General features: G+C 32.7%; 1 protein-coding gene across 1 annotated transcript in view; it reads right to left on the bottom strand.

The window, feature by feature from the left end:
- Nucleotides 1-13834, bottom strand: part of LOC148624727 (26S proteasome non-ATPase regulatory subunit 1-like) — a 153749-nt gene extending 139915 nt beyond the window's left edge. The window contains exons 1-13 of the mRNA XM_088567584.1: nt 13689-13834; nt 11594-11637; nt 9826-9899; nt 8735-8798; nt 7909-8014; nt 7353-7495; nt 6658-6720; nt 5622-5765; nt 5022-5090; nt 3437-3591; nt 2877-2970; nt 1340-1477; nt 782-870 (exon numbers count right to left, since the gene is read on the bottom strand). Of these exons, the coding sequence (XP_088423710.1) occupies nt 782-870; nt 1340-1477; nt 2877-2970; nt 3437-3591; nt 5022-5090; nt 5622-5765; nt 6658-6720; nt 7353-7495; nt 7909-8014; nt 8735-8798; nt 9826-9899; nt 11594-11637; nt 13689-13707 (1202 nt within the window). The 5' untranslated portion in view covers nt 13708-13834. The remainder of the gene's footprint in view (nt 1-781; nt 871-1339; nt 1478-2876; nt 2971-3436; nt 3592-5021; nt 5091-5621; nt 5766-6657; nt 6721-7352; nt 7496-7908; nt 8015-8734; nt 8799-9825; nt 9900-11593; nt 11638-13688) is intronic.
- Nucleotides 13835-22500: the final 8666 nt, after the last annotated feature.

Raw genomic sequence — 22500 nt, 5'->3', positions numbered from 1 at the left:
ACAAAAAATTGTGTCAAATGTTAAGAATTTGTTAAGAGTTTTGCTATATTTCAAGGCATTTGTACCAAGTTTAACCACTGAAGCATGTGTACCAAGTTTCATCATGATGAGCAATGTACCAAGTTTTACCACTTTAGCATGTGTATTTGGCAGACATGATGTTCCTAAGTTGTCAAAAAATCAGAAATCCACAATCCAATACACTATATAAAAAAAGACATGAGCTGTAATGGTAAAAATCAAAATGAGAAAGGGAAATTCTGTTTTAAAACAGAAAAAAATTATGTCTGTGTTCAATTCTTCTGTCCCAAGATGAGAAATTAAGTAGGACATTAAGTAGATGCAATAAATTGTACTTTTGAAGAAAGTTCAAAAAGTTCAATCCTTATCAAAAGATAAGACTTTTCTTTCAGAGAGACAGAAAGTAGTGCTCAAGCTAATACATGCCAGAAACCCCATCTTTTGGCTTTCAAAACCCCATAATTTGAAGTATCAGGAAACCATGGGGCTTTTTTTCTGCAACAAAACAATTCTAACAAAAAGTGATAAATATATATCAAAATGTTTTCCAGTTTTTATAGGTTATGTTATATTTGCCAGATATTATCGCTCAGTAGACAGGCTTTTAAAAATAAATTCAGCAATAACTTTTTGACACTTCTTTCTCTGTAGTTTGTTTTATAGGTTAAATAGGCAGGGTAAGGCTTTCATTATATTAGAGACATGAACAAATGTTAATATGATTAAATGCAAAATATTTCAAGTTCTAAATTCATTATACCTTAAAAATTGATCACAAGTTGTTCCACAATGCATGAAGGAGTTGGCTATCACAGTTGATGAGTGACACACTGAATTTCTAACAGCATCCTGAAACAAAGGAAGACAACTCAGTTATTTCTGAACAAAATTTAAATGAATTTAAATTTATCTAATATATCTATTTCTCAATTAACAATTCAAATTACAAGCTACTGGTTCCTAATACACCTATAAAGAGACATCTGTTTTAAACAGGTTTCCCTAGACAAATTTAACATAGTGCTACACCATGCAGTTATTATCTAGCACCATGCTGCCCTCATCGTGAATTTAACAAAGTGTTCCAGTGGGCCAAACCCAATTATAAAATTTAATATTTTCAACTGATTTTATTTAAACATATGCTTATATGTTTATTGCAAGTATATGTAAATATAAATTGCCTTCATGTCAAAGTGAGGTTCCAAAAATGTAACTTTTTGTAACAGATGAGTGCTCTCAAAATTCTTAAATTACCAAGTCTTCACAGACTTTTTAGATTACTATACCCATTATTATATATAAACACTCAATTTACCTTTGTATTTTTCAATATCAACATATCTGTTTTATTATTTCTTATGAGGAACTGTAAATGATGTCCAATGGTCAGATCTCCCCCAAGTATGGTCTGTAATTTTTGTACTTTTTCTTGTATCTTTTTTTCTTCATCACTCTGTAAATAGAAAATCAATTGAATACAAAACTGGCTGGTTTAATTTTTATCTCATGCTTAATATGTCCATAACATTACACAAGAATGCAAATCATAAATCGTAACGGTAAAATCCAGATTTAAAATAGTGGAATTCTGCTAAAAAGCAGAAAAAAATCATGTCTGATTAATGCTCCACATTCTGTAAAATACATAGTTCCCGTTAAACAGAAAATTAATGCCTGACTAATACAGGGTATATAGGGTACAGCCCATTATACAGATCAGCACACTAAAGGAGAAAGTTCAGTAAGGACCCCTTTTGACCCCATAATTTGGGCATTTGTGAAATTTTATTAAAGCTGATTTCTAGGTAGTAGTAGTATAGTAAAATGGGCGCAAACACTGAATACAAGATGTTTTTGACAAGATTTATTACGTTATTTCAGAAATAACAGTATGCATTTATGTAATGTTTACAAAAAAAATTTTAACATTTCTGCAATATTTAAGATGGTTTTTATTTAGAATGGAAGTGGCCACACATCTGTTGACTCAAGATATTTTTACATGAGTAGTAACTGACAATTATACACAAAATATATGAAGCATGAGAGTCAACACACATGGGGCCATTTTTAAAAGAGTGAAAAACTGCACAAAATTAGGTGTTTTCTAACTTTTTTAGCAGATTTTCCCGATCTCAGCCAAGTTTGAAGGGCATATAGGACCGTATATGTTACTATAAATCAATCAAATCAACTATAAAGCACATTAAAGAGCTGGAGAAACAAAATAAAATTTTATACATGAAGACTTTTTTTAGGCCAAATTTTGTCCTTACTGAACCAACGTCTTTACAGGGTTTCAAATTTTAAGCTGCAGATGTATGTACATACACTAATAGACCATAAAGCTGAAAACTTTCACATCTAACATTCTTTTTCACTTTAGACAGGTGTTTGGTTTAGACAGTTTTACAGAACATTTAAATATCAATGGACAATTGAGTATGTCTGGTTGTAAATGCAGTGATTTTATTGCATAATTCCAGTGTTTACATCTCGCAACCTCCAGAAATAACCATCAAGGTGTTAGTAAAGTTTGCCTTTTTAAGATATTGATAGATCAAAATTAGTTCACATGCACTACAGATAAATGGTGTAAAAATTTCCTGCAATTTTTTCCTATATATAAAGGAGTAAAAAAAATATTTATGTCACAGATACATCAGGATAAATTTATATTGCTTTTCAGCTGTTTTCAAGATATATTGAATATACTTGAGGTGTTGAGGCAAAAAAAGACAAAATTGATCAAAATGATGAGCCACCAATCGCCTGATTTTTACACAGAATGGTACTTAGTAACATTTGAGTATTCAGAAACAGGTTCAACTGTTCTATGTTACAACTCTTACTAAAGGCTTCTGTGGTTCAGATTTTACTGTTGATGCATCAGTTCCTTTTGTAGCTTCGGTTGCTTGTGTTTTACTGTCATCAACTTCCATTTCACTGCAGATAAATATATATCATAGAAATTAAATCAAGGGTTCATCAAAACAATATAGTGAAACTTTTAATAAACTGTATCTCAAGTTCGTAACATTTGTTTTCCAGAGATATAACAATTGCATCCACTCAAATTATCCACTGCATTTTTTAAGTATATAAAGTTGATCTTGAAATTACAGTCACTTCCTCTCTACAAGCTTTAAAAAACTTTTTATAAGTCATTTTTCACAAAAAAGGGCAACAACTCCTTATTACCAAATGTGAAAAACATGGAAAATTAACTTGACATGTACTTTATGATATAAAGAATTGACGATAAATTTGAAAATTTAAGATCCATCATTAGAAAAAAATCATGACAAACAGAGTGAAATATGAGTGAGCTTCATTTAAAACTCCTATCAATCTTCACATTGTGGTAAAAAAAAAACATTTACTCAACAGTAAAAATTTTGTCAACACCAACCTTTCCTTTTTTTCATCATCTGTTTTAGAAGCTGGTTTCTCAGGTTCAGGTAGAGGTACTGTAGATCTTAAAGCATTGGTGACTCTCTGTAAAAACTGTTGTGTAGCACTATCATATAAGTCAAACGCAATCTGGTATGCCATCAGTAAATTGTCCTGAAAAATAGACACAAAGGTAATCCGGTATGCCGTCACTTAATTGTCCTGAAAAATATACACAAAGGTATGACCATAATATAATGCTAGATATTATTACAGCCCATTAGCCAGGGGGTGTACAAGCTTAAAATTGGTTAAGCACTGTATAAGTTGAGACAATTTAGTCAAAATACTCCCCTCCAAATCCCTCGAAAAGTTTTGGTACTAGTCAGGGTTATGAACACTCATCAAGCCAAACTAAGGAATTAAAGAGTCCAGTATTAAAATGCCATTCTCAGCCAATAATAATATCATAAAGGATTTGTGATTTAAGTATTTTAATGTAATTCAAAATTTCAAAACTTTTGATAAAAAAAAAAAACATTTATATAAGATATCAAAGAAATTTTTGCTGTGTAATCTTTTCGTTTTTAACTACCCAAAACATCAAGAAAACACAAAATAAATGAAAAATTAGTTAAAGATGGCAAATCAATATCATCCAGAAAGATCATATGTATATAAACTGCAAGAAATATATTGAATTGAGGCATTGGCTATTATAGCACTTCTATTACTTTTGCCATATTATTTAAACTGTACTAAACAGCTACTCAATCAGTTGAAGGGACATGTAATACTCCCTTTTTCAGTTGAAGGGACATGTAATACTCCCTTTTTCAGTTGAAGGGACATGTAATACTCCTTTTTTCAGTTGAAGGGACATGTAATACTCCTTTTTTCAGTTGAAGGGACATGTAATACTCCCTTTTTCAGTTGAAGGGACATGTAATACTCCCTTTTTCAGTTGAAGGGACATGTAATACTCCCTTTTTCAGTTGAAGGGACATGTAATACTCCTTTTTTCAGTTGAAGGGACATGTAATACTCCCTTTTTATTTGTTTGAGTGTATTGACTTTATATGATTATCTAATGTCTTGTTTGCTTTGCTCTACATGTATGTATAACTTATTATCTTTTTCTGAGTACAAGTCCATGTTGAAAGCTTAATAGTGTCCTCTACTGTGTATATACCTCATCATTAGGTCTCAGATTGTCACTCTCTTTTTGTTATATCAAGCATCTGTTTGTTTTATCAAAAGGCAACTTCATAAGCATTCCACTTCTTTCATGAAAAAACTACTTATGTCAAATAATGTCAAATAGTTTTCTCTCCAATTTGTATTTAGAAAACCAGAAGAGTTAATTTGTAGTTATCTATAGCAAGAATTTCACTGCTATGAGTAATGTCTCATTGACCAAAAATGATTTTACAAAGCCAAAAAAAAGCGGGTATTGCCAAAATCTGAAGTAAATATGTGATATAAAGTAAAATGTAACAGTACAATTCAGGTTTGGAAAAGCAGATTTCTTTTTTTTAAGTGAAAGAAAATCATGTCTCATGGAAACTTTCCCCTAAACCTATGCCATACTTATACTCCCATACCTCTGTGCCTCGAATAAGCCTTTCAAGGATGTCGGCAACTGATTGTGGGTCATCCAGGAAAATAAAACACTACAAATAAAAAAATAAAACATTTAATGTTTGAAAGTTGGTTCAGAGTCAAATTTTACTTTTACTAGTATTTTGTTTACTTCTTTATTTCCATGATAAGGGCAGTATTGATTTATTTAATAACATGTCAGGCAATGGCAATGGGTAATTAAGAAATAAGAAATGAAATAAAGGATCAAAAAAATTATTTTTGCAACCATGTTAGAATTTTCCAAGCATCTGAAATTATTATGGTATATTTAGTTCACTCTAACAATATTACATATTTACAAATGTCTGCATACATCTAAACTAAAGTAGAACTTAACTTCAAGGAATATTTTTGCCTATAAATTTAGTAATCATCCTGAACCAAACACAAATATAAAAAAATTCCAAGAGTTCAAGTAAATAATTTCAGGGTAGTTTTGATTAAAATTCTCTTTTAAATGAGCTTAAATACTAAATTTCAGTCAATCCTTCCTAAAGCAATACACAATCTTAACACACCCCTTTCCAGGTTTAACATGTAGGCATTTAAAGTCAGCTTACTTGACAAACATTTATATAATCTGGTGTCTCTAGTCCCATGTATAGCTTGGACAGGACTTGTAGGACAGTCTTCTTAAATTGTCTGTTACCAATCAGAGACATGCAAACTTTCAAGCTGTATGATAACATTCCATTCACATCATCCTGTAGAAAAAATATTTATTGAGTACAGATCCATCGTGAGAACACGGAAGACAATTCCTTAAACATCCTGTAGAAATATACACAGATTTGTTCATCTAAATCTCTAACAGTCTGTAAATTTGATGCCTTGTATCTACCTATAATAATCTAGAACTTAGTGATTCTCCATATCTCCTGTACTGAGTTACCTGTTCAGATTCACAATGCATACTGTATATTAATTTACATTGAAAACCATAAAACATTTTGCAAACCGTATGCATTTTTATAAAGTAGGATGGCAAATTAAGACAGAAATAATTTAGAACAGTAGCAGTTCACTGTAAACTTTAAATCTTGTTTTACCCAATTTTCCAGAGCCAACAAAATAGTGGCAAAGAATCTGGATTTGAAAAGCAAACCTCATAATGTTCGTATGGACATGTACTTAAAAACATTTTCTTAATGTGCTACATGTTGATCATCAAATCAAGAAATCCATTTGTTCCTCTTTTTAAACTGCTATGCATGACACTGAACTTCATATATTAGAGGAACCAAAAAAAAAATACTTTTCACTTCTAAGTTATAAATTATATGGACTGCCTTGTTTCAAATTAATACTGTGACATCATAATTCAAGATGTTGAGTATGCTTTCCCATTTCTTTCCAAACGAATGATCCAGTGTAAGTTAAATATAAAATTTATAATAAAGCAAATAGTTCATACTATTTTGGATCATATGGTCATATACTGAATGGTTAGTGGTGCCAATATTTCAATAGATTTCAGCATGATGAACTTTTTGCTAATAAGGTACTAATGTAAAACACTTCATTTCTCAACAAGGAAAGAATCAAACTTCTCCCTGAGATTACAGAAGAAAGTAAATCATTTTAACATTTACTTACTGCTTGTAAAATGGCTTTTTCAAATACATCAATTCTTCTTGTCTCTAAAGCTATACCAACAGCCTATTCAAAACAATATATAAATACATATTAACACATCATACTAAGTTGAATTATTCTGGAAATGGCAAATATTTATGGAAAATGACCTATGGCAAACTGACATTGTGAAGCAATCATACTGAGAACATAACCTCTTCTTCCATAGGTATTTGGAATATTATAGTTCATATTACCTTGTGAATGGTATAACACAGAAGATGTTAATTTGTAGACATTGATGTTTGCAAATAGACATCACAATGGTAGTTGTGGAAAAACATTACAATGTTCTCCTCTAGGTGAATCATCTTTAAAAGGCAGCATTTTTGGATGTTTATTTACACTTGTCTTTATTGAAACTTTCGATTTCTTCTACTTGAGAGAAAACTTCCACTCATGCAAAAAAAAAAAAACAGAAGAAATCCCTGATCACCTGAAGAGACTTGTACAAGAACCTAAGAACCAAAAGCAATGACAGGAAAACTTTAAGTTGGTAAAGCAATTATATTTTGTATCTGACCAAATGACAGGCAACACTTCTGGAATATACCCTTTATATAGTTGTTTTGTCTGGTAAATCATGGTTAGGCCCTGCTAAGGCCTGTAGATAAATGAGTTATATCTTTCTACATGTATTGCTATCAGGTACAAACCTGTTTAAACTGTTTATCATTCAAACAGCGCTGAAACATTCGGTTGACAATAGCCTCAAGTCTCTCATCAATTGGGACATGTTCGCCTTCACCAGCATCAATGTTGGCAACTCGTAACTTGGTGTAGTGATCAATACATTTTGCTATTAACAGACAATATCAAACAATTATGGCAATTAGAATGGAACTAATTTGCTTACTGCATACTCCAACGGTCAAAATGAAATATGGTATTCAATTTTTCAAGTGCTCCAGAAATAAAATTTTTGTATGGAAGGTGAAGTCTAGAAAAATAATGTCTGGCAGTAAATCATGCAGTCACTATTCTAAGTGTTAATTATTGTCTTCTTGAAGACTGGCTAATGTAAAATATTAAGTTAATGTTTCAGTTTCAGGCTGTTTTTGTTGTTTTATAGAACAAAATAATCTCTTTAACTTCAATCTTTTCTGAAAAAAAGAATACTTTCAAAAATAAAAAATTTTCCAACCTTATACATGAACTACAATCTCTTTGACAAGAAAATAAGTTTGCTTATGTAATACATATGCTTCCTACCAATAATAGTTTCCACGTATTCCGATGTATCGTTGACATTAAAGAGATTCCCTGCTCCTAGAGCATATGTAAGTGACTCATCAAAGGCTCCAAGGTGGTAGTATACCTAAAAAAAACAACAACAAGTTGGTGTTAGAGGCAGCAGGAATGTTTACATTTGGAAAACTTTTATGGGAAATAGGGAAAAGGATATTGCAAATTTGCATCCAATGTATTTGAATGAGCCTGCTCCGAAATTTGAAAACCTACATTCAAGCTAAACTAGCATTTTGTATTTGGCTCTATTAAGTACCTTATACCACTATCATGGGAAGTTGACATGTAAAAAGGGCAGTACCAGAAAATTGACAACCTACCCCATCCCAAAGTAAAGTTATTTTATGTAACAAATGTATTTGGGGTAAATGCATACAATTTGTTGTAACCAATGCAATATTATAGTGTGGGGTAATACAAGGGTTTCCTTGGGGACAAATTATTTACTGGAATAGCTCTTATGAAGTAATTGTTGGGCAAAAAATCAATAGTTGCCTTCACAGCCAAGAATCGTTTACATGATGTATGACCATTGTCAATTTACAAGTATAACATAATCTCCATATAGTAATACACAAGAAATCCATTGGTATGATAATATGATTGATATAACTTAACCTCAAATACATTATATGAATTGTTTGCATTTGTACAAAGCATATGACCTCTAGTCTTAAGTAAAATATTCACAGTAAAGAACAAGGATCAGTGCTTACAATTTATATTCAAACAAAATGTGACATACTGATAGTTATGACATTTGACCTTTCTTAGTTTTCAGTGTTCATACCTTTGATGCAACCAAAGCAGCCAGTTCACTGTGTTTAAATGCCACATCTTCATACAAAATTTCACTAAAATAGTAAGATACACATAAACAGGGTAAAAACCAATTAGCTTAAAACATGAATCGACAATGAAAAAGAAACTCAACAATGCTTTTAAATTACGACAAAATTTTCATCCTGTCAATAATAAGCAACACTACCAATATTAAAAAAATATAAAGCTTTTAAGAGTAAGCAGGAAGCAATAATATTAAAACCTCTATTTTTCATATATTTTGTTGTTTCTCAAAACAGTTACATTTGACTGCCATTGTGAATGATAACTTTTTTTTTACTTTCTACTAATTATTCCAAGGTTCAAATGTAAACATTGATTGTTTATTTAGTTCCACACTATGAAACCCATTTCATGACATAATTTGTTTCTACTTGAAAAAGAATTATTTAATGAACTTAATGGAATGCACACATTGTAAATTATGTAAGTGGCTAAAGAAAAAACCTACTTTAGGAAAAAATCACTATTTTTCTTTAGTTATTTAACAGTAATTTCATTGAATGTTTCCACTATCAGTAAATTTAAAGTTAACACTAAAAAATCATAAACATAAAATGTATACATGTCACAGGGTTTTCCCTGATTTTTGCTGGAACCTGCTAAAAACAACTATGAACTAATAATGTTGCATAAAGTTGTAAAGAAAAACTCAGTTTTAACAGATCAAAAGTGTGTTTGAAACATGCAATTTGGCCTCCAGATGCTTCTTAGGGAAAATTCTGGGTCTATGTTCAATCACATAAAACAATTCTATTATGTGTTGCTTTTATGTATTTTACATGTTTTAAATTTAAGTTGTAAGAGACGATTTAAGTATAAGACAAACCAGCTGACAACATAATGATCTTCCAAGGCTAGTATACAAAGTCAGTTTTCTGAACTCTAGATTTCTAATCATTAAAGATAAACATACACATTACAGCAAGTAAATAGTTGACTTCTGGGGACATAGTTGGGTCGTCTTTAGATGAAGTGTCTATTTCCTAATGAAATGTCCTAGATTAACTGGACAGTTGCACTAAAAATGTTACTTACATTTTATCAATAGCCTCTGATATTTCAGCCCAGAAAGTATTTACAATCCTATTCAGCTTCTCTAGTGCAAACACCTGTAATGTACAATGAAGGGAAATGAGATATCTTACTTGGATAAAGTTTTATAAACACACATTTTCATGAGAAAATTTAATTCTATGCCATTTTTAATTATTTCCTTGGTTTTCAGATCACATGTAATGAAAACAAGTATGGAAAAGGCATTTTTTTAACATTTTGAATGTCCCTAAAAAGTAATGAGGTTACTTTTTGAATTACTCATATCTAGATGAATGCTTTTTTTGGTTTTTATTTTATTTACATGGTATACACACTAAAGAGAAACAAATGGCATGAAAACCAAGGCATTATAGTTAATTTGGCCTCAGTCTATTAATAGTGGTTTAAGTATAATGTTGATATTTATATAAAACAAAAAGAAAATCTACATTATTAAATTTAAAAGAAGAAATTTGTAGGTAATAAGTGTTTCTGTCTTTGATTTTGAATTTTTTTATTTTGTACTTAAAATCCACATTTGTGTTTCAACTGATCCTAAAAAGGCATAGACCATGTGCAAAATATATAAAAAAAAGATGTTAACATTCTTTTATTCCTCAATCTAAAACTACAACATTATAAACTGTTATCACAGAGATACTTCTCAACTATTGCATATGGTTGATGTTATTCAAAAATTTAATAGTAACTGCAGCAGCGGTATTGTTAGCCTTTTTCAAAACTATATTTACAATGTACCTCATCCTCTTTTATTGGGAAAATATGTCACTTTGTGTCATTTTTTTGTCATTAAAATTTTGAAAAACTGTACAAAGTCTGGAATTTGCATTTAAAATGATTCATTTTATAGAGGATATCAAGGAAAAGATAAGTCATAAATAATTAAATGTAACTTGAAGCAGCAACACCATATTCTATCCTTCAACTACCAATTGGGAAATAGTTAATCTTACATCAATTTGTGATTATTTTTAGCCATTTTTTTTTTACGTATTGGGAAGCTTTCAACTGGGGAAAGAAAGAATTTTATGTAAAAGGTAACATGTACCTTACTTTAGGGCAAACATTATCACTAAGCAGGGCTATATGCATAAAACAGATATACATGCTAAAGTGTTACTTATGCAACTTAATAGTAAATACATTGTATCACTGGCCTAATACAAGTAGTTCATGTTAAAGTGAGCTAATCAGAAGTCTCACAACAAATTTCAAAGTCACTGAGTCAATAGACAAGACTGCATGATACAGAATTGTGATGTAGTAATGCTAATACAACAGCATAAACAAATCTGAATGACCTACCACAAGTAGTTTACATCAAAACTGACTTAATCAAAAAACTTAAAATCAAAATCTTAACATGGATGTCAGAAATGCAGTTTGGGTCATAATTAATTTTCCCCTTACCCTACCTACCCATAAAAAACAGGCCCTATCCAAATAACTTTATTGCCATTCTCTGACAAGATTTTTTTTACTTTTAATTTTCAAAGCAACATTTGCACTGCTTTGTTGACGGCTTTTACAGAACCAGATTAATTTTTTGGGGAAAAAAGCCAGGCTTGGGTAAAGGAAAAAAATATTATTTTAAGTATGGCCTAGTTTCAATGTAAAATTGATTTGTCTTCTTTAGAGACATGCGAGTCATCAGATCTACATGTACAACATAAGAAACTGTCAGGTTATTTTTTTAGGCAAGTAATAAAGCAATGAAAATATAATTAATAATAAAACTTAATAATACCTTCAATTGTGGCTCTGGTTCATCCAAGAGTGATATCACACCAGCTGCAAAAAAAGAACAATTTTCTTTATTAACATTGTTTGGCAGTATTGTAACAAATTCTATTGCAATTCTACTACAGTAATTTTATAAATGTACTCAAATCATCATAATTCCCTTGATTTCTCTTGTACATATGAGTGTATTTGGGATAAAAAAAGTAAATGTCAAAAAGATTCAGACATACATGTAATATCAATTTAACAAAAAAGCATGTAAAAAAATGAACATGTTTACCATGGGCTGAACAATAAACATAAGCTACACTACACTCAGAGTGGAATGGTTCTCTAACACTAAAGTCTGTCCTGCATGTAACTCGGTATTACACCAACATAGTCAGTGTTTAACACCCAGATTTCACCTAGCCAACACCGCTGTTTTATTTTGAAGACAGCATTGATTAAAGCCAGACAAATCAAAAACTGAATCGTATTGCTTGCAGCTGGTGCCAATATTGTCTACAGAAATCAATGAGATTAACTTCACAGTGCTGGGTGAATTTACACCCAGGTCAGTGATTCTTCGTACACAATCAACAATCGGAATATATGATGTCCCATATTGGTGGGTGTAACACTCGTATTTCACCCAGAAAAAATCTAACAGACACACTGTTTCAACCACTCACACAGATTTAAAACTCTGACATGAGTGTTTAAGAGCCAAATATCCCTGAGTGTAATGCATAATAATCAATTCGGGTTATAACGTTGGAAATATCCCCTGATACAAGTATTAGGTGTAATCCCCCACCCCCACATTTGGGATACCACCCCACAAATTCTAGAAAGTTTGGAAAATGTTATCATGGTTATTTTTTGGTTAGAAATTAAATAAATGAATTTGAAGCAATACTTTTCCTAAATGATAGTATACTTTCATTTTTTAATCTACAGATCTTACTATAAATTGTGTTTCATATGCCAGGTTAGTAACTTTTGAAATATCTACAATGTAAATAAAAATATCTGCATTGCCAAAAGTTGAACAATATCATTCAGATATTCCTTCTTTTAAAAACTCTAATTTCATAATGGGTAAAAAGCCACGTTATTCTCCTTTCCAGTGTGACATCAAGTACATGTAACACAATGTATTTTGATATACTTGATGGTTACATACACACACATTAATATATATATCTGAGAGTTATAAACTGTTTATTGTTTCAATATCCTGGCCATCATCTATTTGCTCTTTATCTAAGGGTAATGGTATCTCATTCCATCTTTTGAACTCGAGAATATGTTTTGCCAGGTGAGTATATCCAGATTTGATTTTATCTGATGGATCAGTACGGGATATCAATACCTTGTCTTCCTAACAAATTAACCATTTTTGATCTAACCAGTCTCCCTTTTCTACTCAGGAGATAAAAAGAACAAGAAGATAGAACTTTTTATTGAGTCATCCTGTAATAGGATTTTAAACTTTTTCAGTAAATTGGCGCACACGTAAAAGAAAAACAATGTCAAGCAACTATATTGAGATATCCGTAATATATCTGTACCCTCACAATACTGGAAATCATTTGAATAATAACATTAAACCAATTTAACTTGACTTAAAGACCTTTCTTGGGGAAATGGTAGACTATTTAAAAGTTGGCAGCCATCTTTAAAAATGCAAAATTGAGGTGGCTCACGATTTTATTTCAACAAGCATATAATAAGGTATAACTGTATAAAATTTGGTGCTTGTATCGTATTTGAAATGTTCTGGTGAAATTTTGAGTTTATCCACTCCGATATTGTCCTTCCTCATGTTAACACCAAACAACATGTATACAGTGAGTGACCATGATATACAGTTAATCATGTTTGCAGAATGATCAGATTTTTTAAAATACATAAATAAACATAAATAAAAGGTATATTACGTGACAACAGAATTCTTTAACACCAGAAAAGGTTCATTAAGCTACTATGTATTTGAAACGGTTGACAAAAATGATATTTTGTCAATTTTCCTGAGTCATCCACGTGAAACTAAATACAAAATTCAACGAATGAACTTTGAGAGATCTGCTCTTTAAAGCCAAGTTCTCATTTACCTGCGGATGTGATATTCATTGTGACTGATTGTTATAACTTGTAATCTCCGGATTTCAAAATAATTTAACTTTAACGATGACAAAGCGAAGCAACCGGCTAACACAAATTTCAAGGGAGATAATATTATTCTACCGGATGTAACCTTAAAATGTTTCATTTTCGTCCCTTTCAAATACCGTCCCTTTTCAATTTTTAAAAATATAAGTATTCAGTTTTTGTACTCATCAGATATCGTTACTTTCCAATTCAATGAGACAGGTGTAACCTGTTATAGGGCGAAGTTGAATATGTTGATATATTTTTTTGAAAATAATCATCGACCAAGATTGTTTTTTTTTTCTTTAAGATACGAAACCAAAAAGCAAAAAGCACCTGTCATATTATTCAGAAACTGCTTCCAACAACCAAAGAATATCCTTGATTTGTATTGCCCTTAGTATTACAAGTTAACTTCCTGTCAGACTGAAATCAGGCTCTCGGTGGTTCTAAGTTCAAAGGTTTAATTCGGATTGATTACCATTATGAGGACTTCGTCCTTTTTTTTTATTATAATTCACCATACATACAAATCACGAATATTATCCTCAAAATACTGAATGCAAGGACTTCTTCATAACTATCTGAAAAATTACCATATTTTACTGCATCAGCTAAAAAGAAATCGGTAATTATAATATACAAAAGAATAATCAAACTGTTAATGTTAATGATTAAACCGTCAATACATGTACTGAATAAACAATTCTAATTTATCACACAAAACACAGAAACATACTAAAAGTTAAAAATTAATCTGACGCTCTTTCAGTAATCACTGACAACATAGCTCTACCTGCTTCAATCTCCATCCTTGAAAATATACGTCTGGATAAAAAATCTGAAATATAATCAGCTTTCAATTTCCAGTCTGCAGTAAAACGAACAGGTACTGCTGCTTTGGTGACATAATCACATGGTGCCAACCACTTGGGTTCAGTTATAGCTCTAACAGAACGTCGTGGCTGAACAGGAGGTATATCCGCCAGTACCTCAACTGGAGGTAACTCTCTCACAACGACTGGTTCCTCTCGAACATCAACAGGTTCAATTTCCTGGTGCGTTTCATCTAGGCCGGAAGCGCTTCCTGGGTCGGAGTCTTCCCTGACGTCATCAACAACATCAGGTTGGGCGTCCCCGCTTGACTCTCTGATACATCTACGTCGGTGAGAATATTATGACCATCGGTTTCAGAAATAACACTGGATGTGGTGCTATAAACGTCTGGTCCAGGAACTACCCACACGACGGAATCTTCACTGGAGATGCTTTCATCATCTGAGTCCTCCTTGGTGGGCAATTTCTTTGAAGTCGAATTCTAGGTCGAGGAATAGGTTTGGGTAATGACTTCTGGGGCTCATCCGGCGCTGGATTGTACTGTGACATATATCCAATAGGCAATAGTAGGTTCCGATGAAGTGTACGTTTCCTTCCATTACCAGATTCAGGTTGAACCGTATTAACTGGAATTTCTGTATTAGGCTGATCAATAACGATGAAAATATTTTGTTCCCATCTATCAGCAAGTTTATGCTTTCCGTCGAATGCCACCTTTTTCACCAAAACTCTATCTCCAGATTCTACTTTAGCTCCTCGACTCTTCAGGCCATAAACTTCTTTCTGTTTCAGTCTAGTCTTTTCTGCGGCTTCTGATGCTAATTTATATGCCCAGCTAAGCGTTCTTTCAACTCTTAAATATACTTAGACTGTGACTTTAACTCCTTCTCTGTGGTAAGTCCAAAAGCAAGGTCAACTGGTAACTTTGGCTCTCGTCCAAGTATCAAGAAGTGGGGTGATTGTCCTGTAGCCTCATGGCGAGTGCAGTTGTATGCATGAACTAATGGTGACACGTGCGCTTTCCAGTTAGTCGTCTTGCCTGGGTCCAAAGTTCCCAACATTCCCAATAAAGTCCTGTTGAAACGCTCTGTCATCCCATTATCCATTGGGTGGTACGGTGTTGAACGGGACTTCTTAATTCTTGCTATTTTGCATAACTCCTTGATGAGCTTACTTCCAAATGCTGGTCCCTGATCTGAATGTATGTAACTGGGAAATCCATAGTTGACAATGAATGAATTCAACAGAGTCTTTGCAGTGGTTCGAGCTGTTTGGTTTTTAGTTGGGTAATTCTTGGCGTATCGGGTGAAATGATCTGTCACTACTAAAACATCTTGTTGCCCTCCTTTTGATGGTTCTAGTGAAAGGTAGTCGATACAGATTAACACAAGAGGGTGTGTAAACTGGATGTTAACAAGTAGTGCTGTGTCTGGAGTTTTCTTACGTTTGAGGCAACGCTCACAGTGCTTGATCCAATTCTCAATATCTTTATTCATTCCTGGCCAGTAGAATCTATCCCGGACAAGACTAATGGTTCTATCTCTACCGGATGGCCCATCTTATCATGAAGTAAGCCCAGTACTGCTGGTATATGTTTCGTCGGCAATACAAGCTGACATCTTTCTTTTCCATCAACTGTGATCTTTCTACGGAATATGTTGTTAATCAACTTCAGGTGTTCATACTGTCTTTGGATGGGACTGCTTGGAACTTGGCCTTTCTTCGGGCGTTGTCCAGATTTGATGAGCTTAATCGATAGCTGAAGTTCCGGATCACTGGCTTGTGCTACTTCCCAGTTAATATCTTTGGAAACATCAGTGTACATGTCTATTCCTGCAATGTCAACTACATCAGATGTTATGGCTACTGCATCCACAAGTAAAGGTTGAGTTGAGTTGCAGATAGTTCTAACAGAGTCTTTATCGATGTCAATTGGAATCCGTGACATGGCATCAGCATCCGCATTGGATTTACCTGGCCGGTACAGAATCTCAAATTCGTAAGCTGCTAATGTTGCAAGCCAACGATGACCGGTTGCATCCAACTTGGCGGCTGTCAAAACATAAGGGAGTGGGTTACTGTCTGTCATGACTTTGAACTGGTGTCCATACAGGTAGTCATGGAATTTGTCTACTATGGCCCACTTCAATGCTCAAAATTCAAAATTGTGTGCAGGATAGTTTTCCTCTGATTTGGTTAGACCTCTGCTTCCAAAATGAATTACTCTGGTTTCTTCACCTATATTCTGATATGGCATCAGTGTGTAACTCAAAAGGTTTAGTCTGGGTGTGCTTAAACTGGAGCAGTTTTAATGAGCTCTTTCAGTCTGTTGAACACTGTTTCCTATTCTTCTTTCCATTCCCAAGATTCTTGAACTTTTAGTTTTCTTCTTCCGCTTTTCTTGGTTGGTGAAGGCATCAGTTTTGTCAGTGGTCTGGTAATTTGACTGAAATTCCGAATAAAACGTCTATAGTATCCTACAAAACCAATGAAACGTCGTACATCTTCTGGTGATGTTAGAGTTGGCCACTGTTTAACCTTTGTCACTTTCTCAGGATCTGTTTCTACACCAGACTCAGAAACTACATGTCCACAGTACTTTACTTTATCCTTGAATAATAACATTTGTTTGGCGACAATTTCAGATAGGCTTCCCGGATTCGTTGAAATACTAAATTCAGCCTTTCTAAGAGTTCTTCATAAGTACGTCCAAAATAATAATATCGTCTATGAAGATGCAGCAAACTTGTAGATTTAAATCGCCAATGTAGCTTGCATAAGTCGCTGATAGGTGGCTGGAGCTTTGGTAAGTCCGAATGACATGCGGGTATATTCATAAAAACCAAGAGGGCCAACAGTGAAAGCTGTTCTTTCTTTATGCTAGCTCAGTTGGTAGAGCATCAGACTTTTAATCTGAGGGTCTAAGGTTAGGGTCCCTACATGGGCGCCACTGTTGCGGGGGTGAATAAACTGACACTTCCAAAGAATGAAGAGTTCGTTTATTTAAATTTTATTGGTCAAGATGACAAGATGACATCCCCTATATGTGGTACAAGGGTACTGATTGTAGTTAATGAAAACTTTCACATGGACAAACAGATCTCAGTAAGTTTGAACATGCATTCCAAATGAATGAAAATGAAATCAGACAAAACGTGTATTTTTTTCCAAATAACTGAGATTACAAAAGAGCATCTTCCATAAACCTCAACTAATAATCCAATACCCGGGAAATTTTATAATAGAAAATCAAGAACCAATAAAAACAAGAGAACAGACAACGTGACAGAGATAGCCAATCAATGAGAACTGAGCTGGATAAATGATAGATTACCCAAATACTCAAAAAAAAAAGAAAGAGTCGGAAAAGAAAAAAAGATGGTGAACTCAAGAGAAATAATTTTCTCTGAAATAAATATAATTAATTCATAAGTTGAGCCTATCACAAAAACAGTATGTTTCAGAGGGTTTGCGAATTAGAACTGAGGACAGATATAAGAACGTCTGGATGGACAGTATGATCATTACATACCTCCCGCTTTTCAAAAAGGGACGAGAAACGCTGTTTCATTAGAATTTCACTGGAAGCAGTATGCTAATCGACTTCTATGAGAGAGGCATTTGTCTTAAGTGCGAGTGAATCATAAACAATATACAAACATAAACTTGTTCCTTTAAAGAAGAGATTCCCGGTGCCACACACGAATAGCAAATTTAAGAAAGCTGTGTTTAAGAAACACCAACTTCACAATATTTCAGAGCAAGAAGGAATACTTAATCATGGGAGCAATACCGAAACTAAGGAATAACTGTTACAAAGATAAAATGAGAATCAATCAGAATAGAAATTATTCTTTAGAAAGATGTATTGGCGGTCCCTAAAAAACAAGCACTTTTTGGCCCACAATAAAATTTTTTATCGCAAATAAAGGTTGTAATTTGGAATCTAACATTATTTTTAATGAAGAAGACAAACTTCTATGTCATCAATCAGTAATTATTAATGAATTGTAAATATATTAAGTAAAAACTCAATACCCATAGATGACAACGAAAGTTTCTGCAGAAAAAAAGCAGGTGTATTCCAAACGATATACAGAGTAGATTAACATCAAAACATGTCTCAGGCAATTTTATAGAAAATTAAAAAAGCCACCGGTATTACACCTGCAGTAATAGCCCAAATCTCTCAACTGATACATGTAACATGCACTTTTCCGGACAAACTGAAAATAGCCCTAAAGGTATTCTAAAGTTGTGCCAATACATAAAAAAAGAATAACACTTTATTAAAAGACAAATATAACAACTATAGACCAGTTAGTATCTTATCAAGCATATCATATTTTTTAAATGGCCACAGATGAACAATTGGTTGATTTTTTTACTCACATTTTGATATTTATTTGTCAGCATTTAGATCTAATTACAGCTGATTGGAAATATTCGCTGGATAAAAACCAGAATTGTAACTGCTATTTTAATGACTCTGTCAAAAGCTTCAGACTGTCTTCTTCATAATCTGTTACGATTGAAGCTAGAAAATATATGGTGTGTAAAGGAAAGGTCTATAAAATTATTACAATATATAAGGCTATCTTTCTGGTAGAAAACAGTGTTAAAAATACATTCTAGATATATACAGAGGTGTGCCCCTAGAATCTACTCTTGGGCCTATGATATTCAGCATTAATTAATGATAATTTTTGTTTGATTTTGTAAAAAAAGGAAACTTTACTGATGATAATACTTTGTCATACAATGGCACCGATGTTAACAATGTCGCAAAAACGTTTGAAGAACAGATTGGTGTTCTTATGTCGTTTACTGATAATTATATGCAAGCATATCCTGAACATTAAATTTTCGCCCATTTCAAGACCTTTGCTAAGCTCTGGCCACCCCAAAAGACGTTATATTAAATTAAATCAAATTAGCCCAATCGTTTACGGTGTCCCTAACAAAGACGTGATCGGGACTATTGCAATAAAACACGTCAAAAGCAGTAAGCCGGCCCATATTTCGACTCTGAATACCTAAGCCAATAATGATGTTTTATAAAGCCAGGGTTGATTTTGATGCCCCTTTTCTTGTTACGAATTTCTTTAAGAGGAAACCGTGAAGGATCCCAATTATTTATCAACAGAAATAATTCGTGTCCGTCGTCAACATTTGACTTATGGTACCCAGTATCTAAATCAGGTAGCTGAATTGATTTAGGCTCGAAACGTAATCCAGTTTCTGAAGTTTTGACAGAAACTGATATTCGTTTGCTGCCATGTCATTGGAGCTGTGAGCAGCTTGAGAAATGGGTGTTAGCCGAGTGTGGACAACTTTAATTTTCGATCGAGATTTGTACAAATGTTCTGTTGTTTTGAAAAGTACTGCGTCATTTGTCATTTCCTCACATTTGTTCTGAGTTTGAGGCAGAGTTGCTTCTATTCATTTTGATTGCTGTAGACACTAATTATCTTTCAACTGGACGTGTACGATTGCCACATAGACACGAAATGCCATTGATCTTGAAAAAAAAATGTAACTTCTGTCGTTACCCCAAATAAAATTTTACATGACGTCACACAGAGTTAAGATTATTCCCATACTTAATACGCAAAAGTCTTTGGATATTTTTCATTCATATTGTGACCAATGGAGGTTAACAGTCAACGCAGAAAAAAACAATGGTCATGATATCTAGTAAGAGAAAATGTAAAGATAACTGTTTTCATGATACGAGGTAAAACCTTGGATATTTTTGATTCATTTTCATACTTAGGTGTTGTTTTCAAGTATAATGGTTCATTTGTTGATACACGTAAAACGATGATTAATCAAGCACGAAAATCGTTGCATTTCATTTATAAATGTATACGAAATGAAGAAATCCCATTAGACATACAGCTTAAAGCTGCATCAGCTGTCAAATTCGTATTTTTTTTTCTGTTGAAATATACCTTAACTTTGAATTATTTCTACTAATTTGTACTTTTCATGTGTAATTTCACTTGATATCCACACTTAAAATGCATTAAATACATGAAATAGGTGTCTATATATTTATTGTCTTGCAAGACGAAAAATCGACCTCGATAACTTCGTATGCATGTGACTTCTGATGACCTTAATCTGCGCATGTGCTGTAAGGGTCGCTTCTTTAGTAAAAATCTGATTGCAAAGCGAAAGTGGTTATTCAACGGCAAGAAAGACCGACGGACTCAAGCCTTATAAATAAAAGTTCGAAAATAACACAAGGAACCTTTTGAAATTTACGTATTGTGATATAATGTGGCTCAAATATAGTCATTACTCATTTGAAAACTAATCAAGAAATAGATTAATTGAAATGAAAACAAAACACGTGCTTACCTGTTATTGTTATTTTTTTACCAAGGTTAAAGTATTTTTAACCCACGTGTATGTCCTGTCGGCAATCTTCGTAAGTAATGGCAAAAAAATAATTAGGTCAGAGCTATCGATCTTCTCTGATTAAAAAAACCTTATTTTCACAATATTCTGTTAGTATTATCGCCATTGATTGCTTCAATTGCAATACTACAAACTTATTTCATTGAATCAGCAAAATTGAGTAGAATCAAAACAACAAATTTGACAGCTAATGCAGCTTTAAGCTTTGTGATTTAATGATAGAACCCTTTTTATTATATGGATGTAAAGAATGGGGATATTAAAATTCAAAATCAATTAAACGAGTTTATTTGAAATTTTGTTAGCGAATATTGGATGTCCGGAATACCACACCTAATTTTGCTGGGGAGATTGGCAGATTTCCTCTCGAGTGGAAATGAGAATGATGTCATATTGGAATAGACTCTTGAATGATGATACAAAACTCACTAGCTTATGGTATAGACTTATATTTATGCAAATTTAAATGGCTCAACAGTACAATTTTTTTATTGAGTAATACTGATCTTAGGTACATATTTTTGAAACAAATAGATATCATCCGTAAGAAAGTGTATTTGAAACAACTTTTATCAGATCAATTCATTTCAAATTGGAACAGCTCTATCTCTGATTCCTCTAGGGGACAATTTCATGGAACATTTAAAAGGGAATTTTGTGTGGAAAAATACTTACTACGATTAAATTTTAATAATACGATATGGTTACCCAAAAGTGGAAAAATATTTTTTACAGAGTTTGTACCATATGCGGAAACGTTATTGGTGATGATTTTCATTTGCTATTTGTCAGCATAAAGTCATCGTAATTATCTAAATAAGCTATTACCAAATTATTACATAAACAGTCTAAAATGCAAGGCCTTTGGTGAATTTCCAATGAAGAGATTTATAAAAGACTCGCAATTTTTATTAAGAAAGTTGCTATTATGTTTTGATAACTGCTGTGTATATGAATATTAAATGTATTGATATCATTTTATTTATTTTTTATTTATTATTATTTTTTTTTTATAAATTTGTTTAAATTTTTTGTGTTTAAAAACAACTCTCCTTGGATCTGCTAATATATCATGAAATAATGTTTGACAGTTTACACTTTGTAAAAATTCTGGTGGAAAAATTTCTGGCACTAGTAGTACGTAACCTAACTTGAAGTGTTTTAAATATCTCCATTGACCAACTTTCTTCTGCACTACGGTTTCTATGAGGCCTTCTGAAATATTTCCAATCAAAAGATTTTTGGAATTAAAGATATGCGTGAGCTTCTGCCTGGTTTTAAGGCAGAGCTGTACCTAGGTGATTTTTTTTTATCAAGTTTAGTGACACAGCGCCGGGTCTTACATAGGATTTTTTTTATAAATTAATATTGAAATGCATGCCTGATACAAGTGGTTTTGAAATGAAATAATTTCTGAGAACTATTGAACACACCAAATTCAATATTTCATTTAAACCTATCATCAAACAACATACACATATACAGTACAAAACAAACCAACCATTGATTTAT

The sequence above is a fragment of the Perna viridis genome, chromosome 2 (assembly GCF_037379345.1).
Source record: "Perna viridis isolate PV_CMFRI_1.1 ecotype Kerala chromosome 2, ASM3737934v1, whole genome shotgun sequence".
Taxonomy (NCBI): domain Eukaryota; kingdom Metazoa; phylum Mollusca; class Bivalvia; order Mytilida; family Mytilidae; genus Perna; species Perna viridis.
Note: the sequence above shows the minus strand (reverse complement) of the source record. Positions and strands in the feature narration are given on the sequence as shown.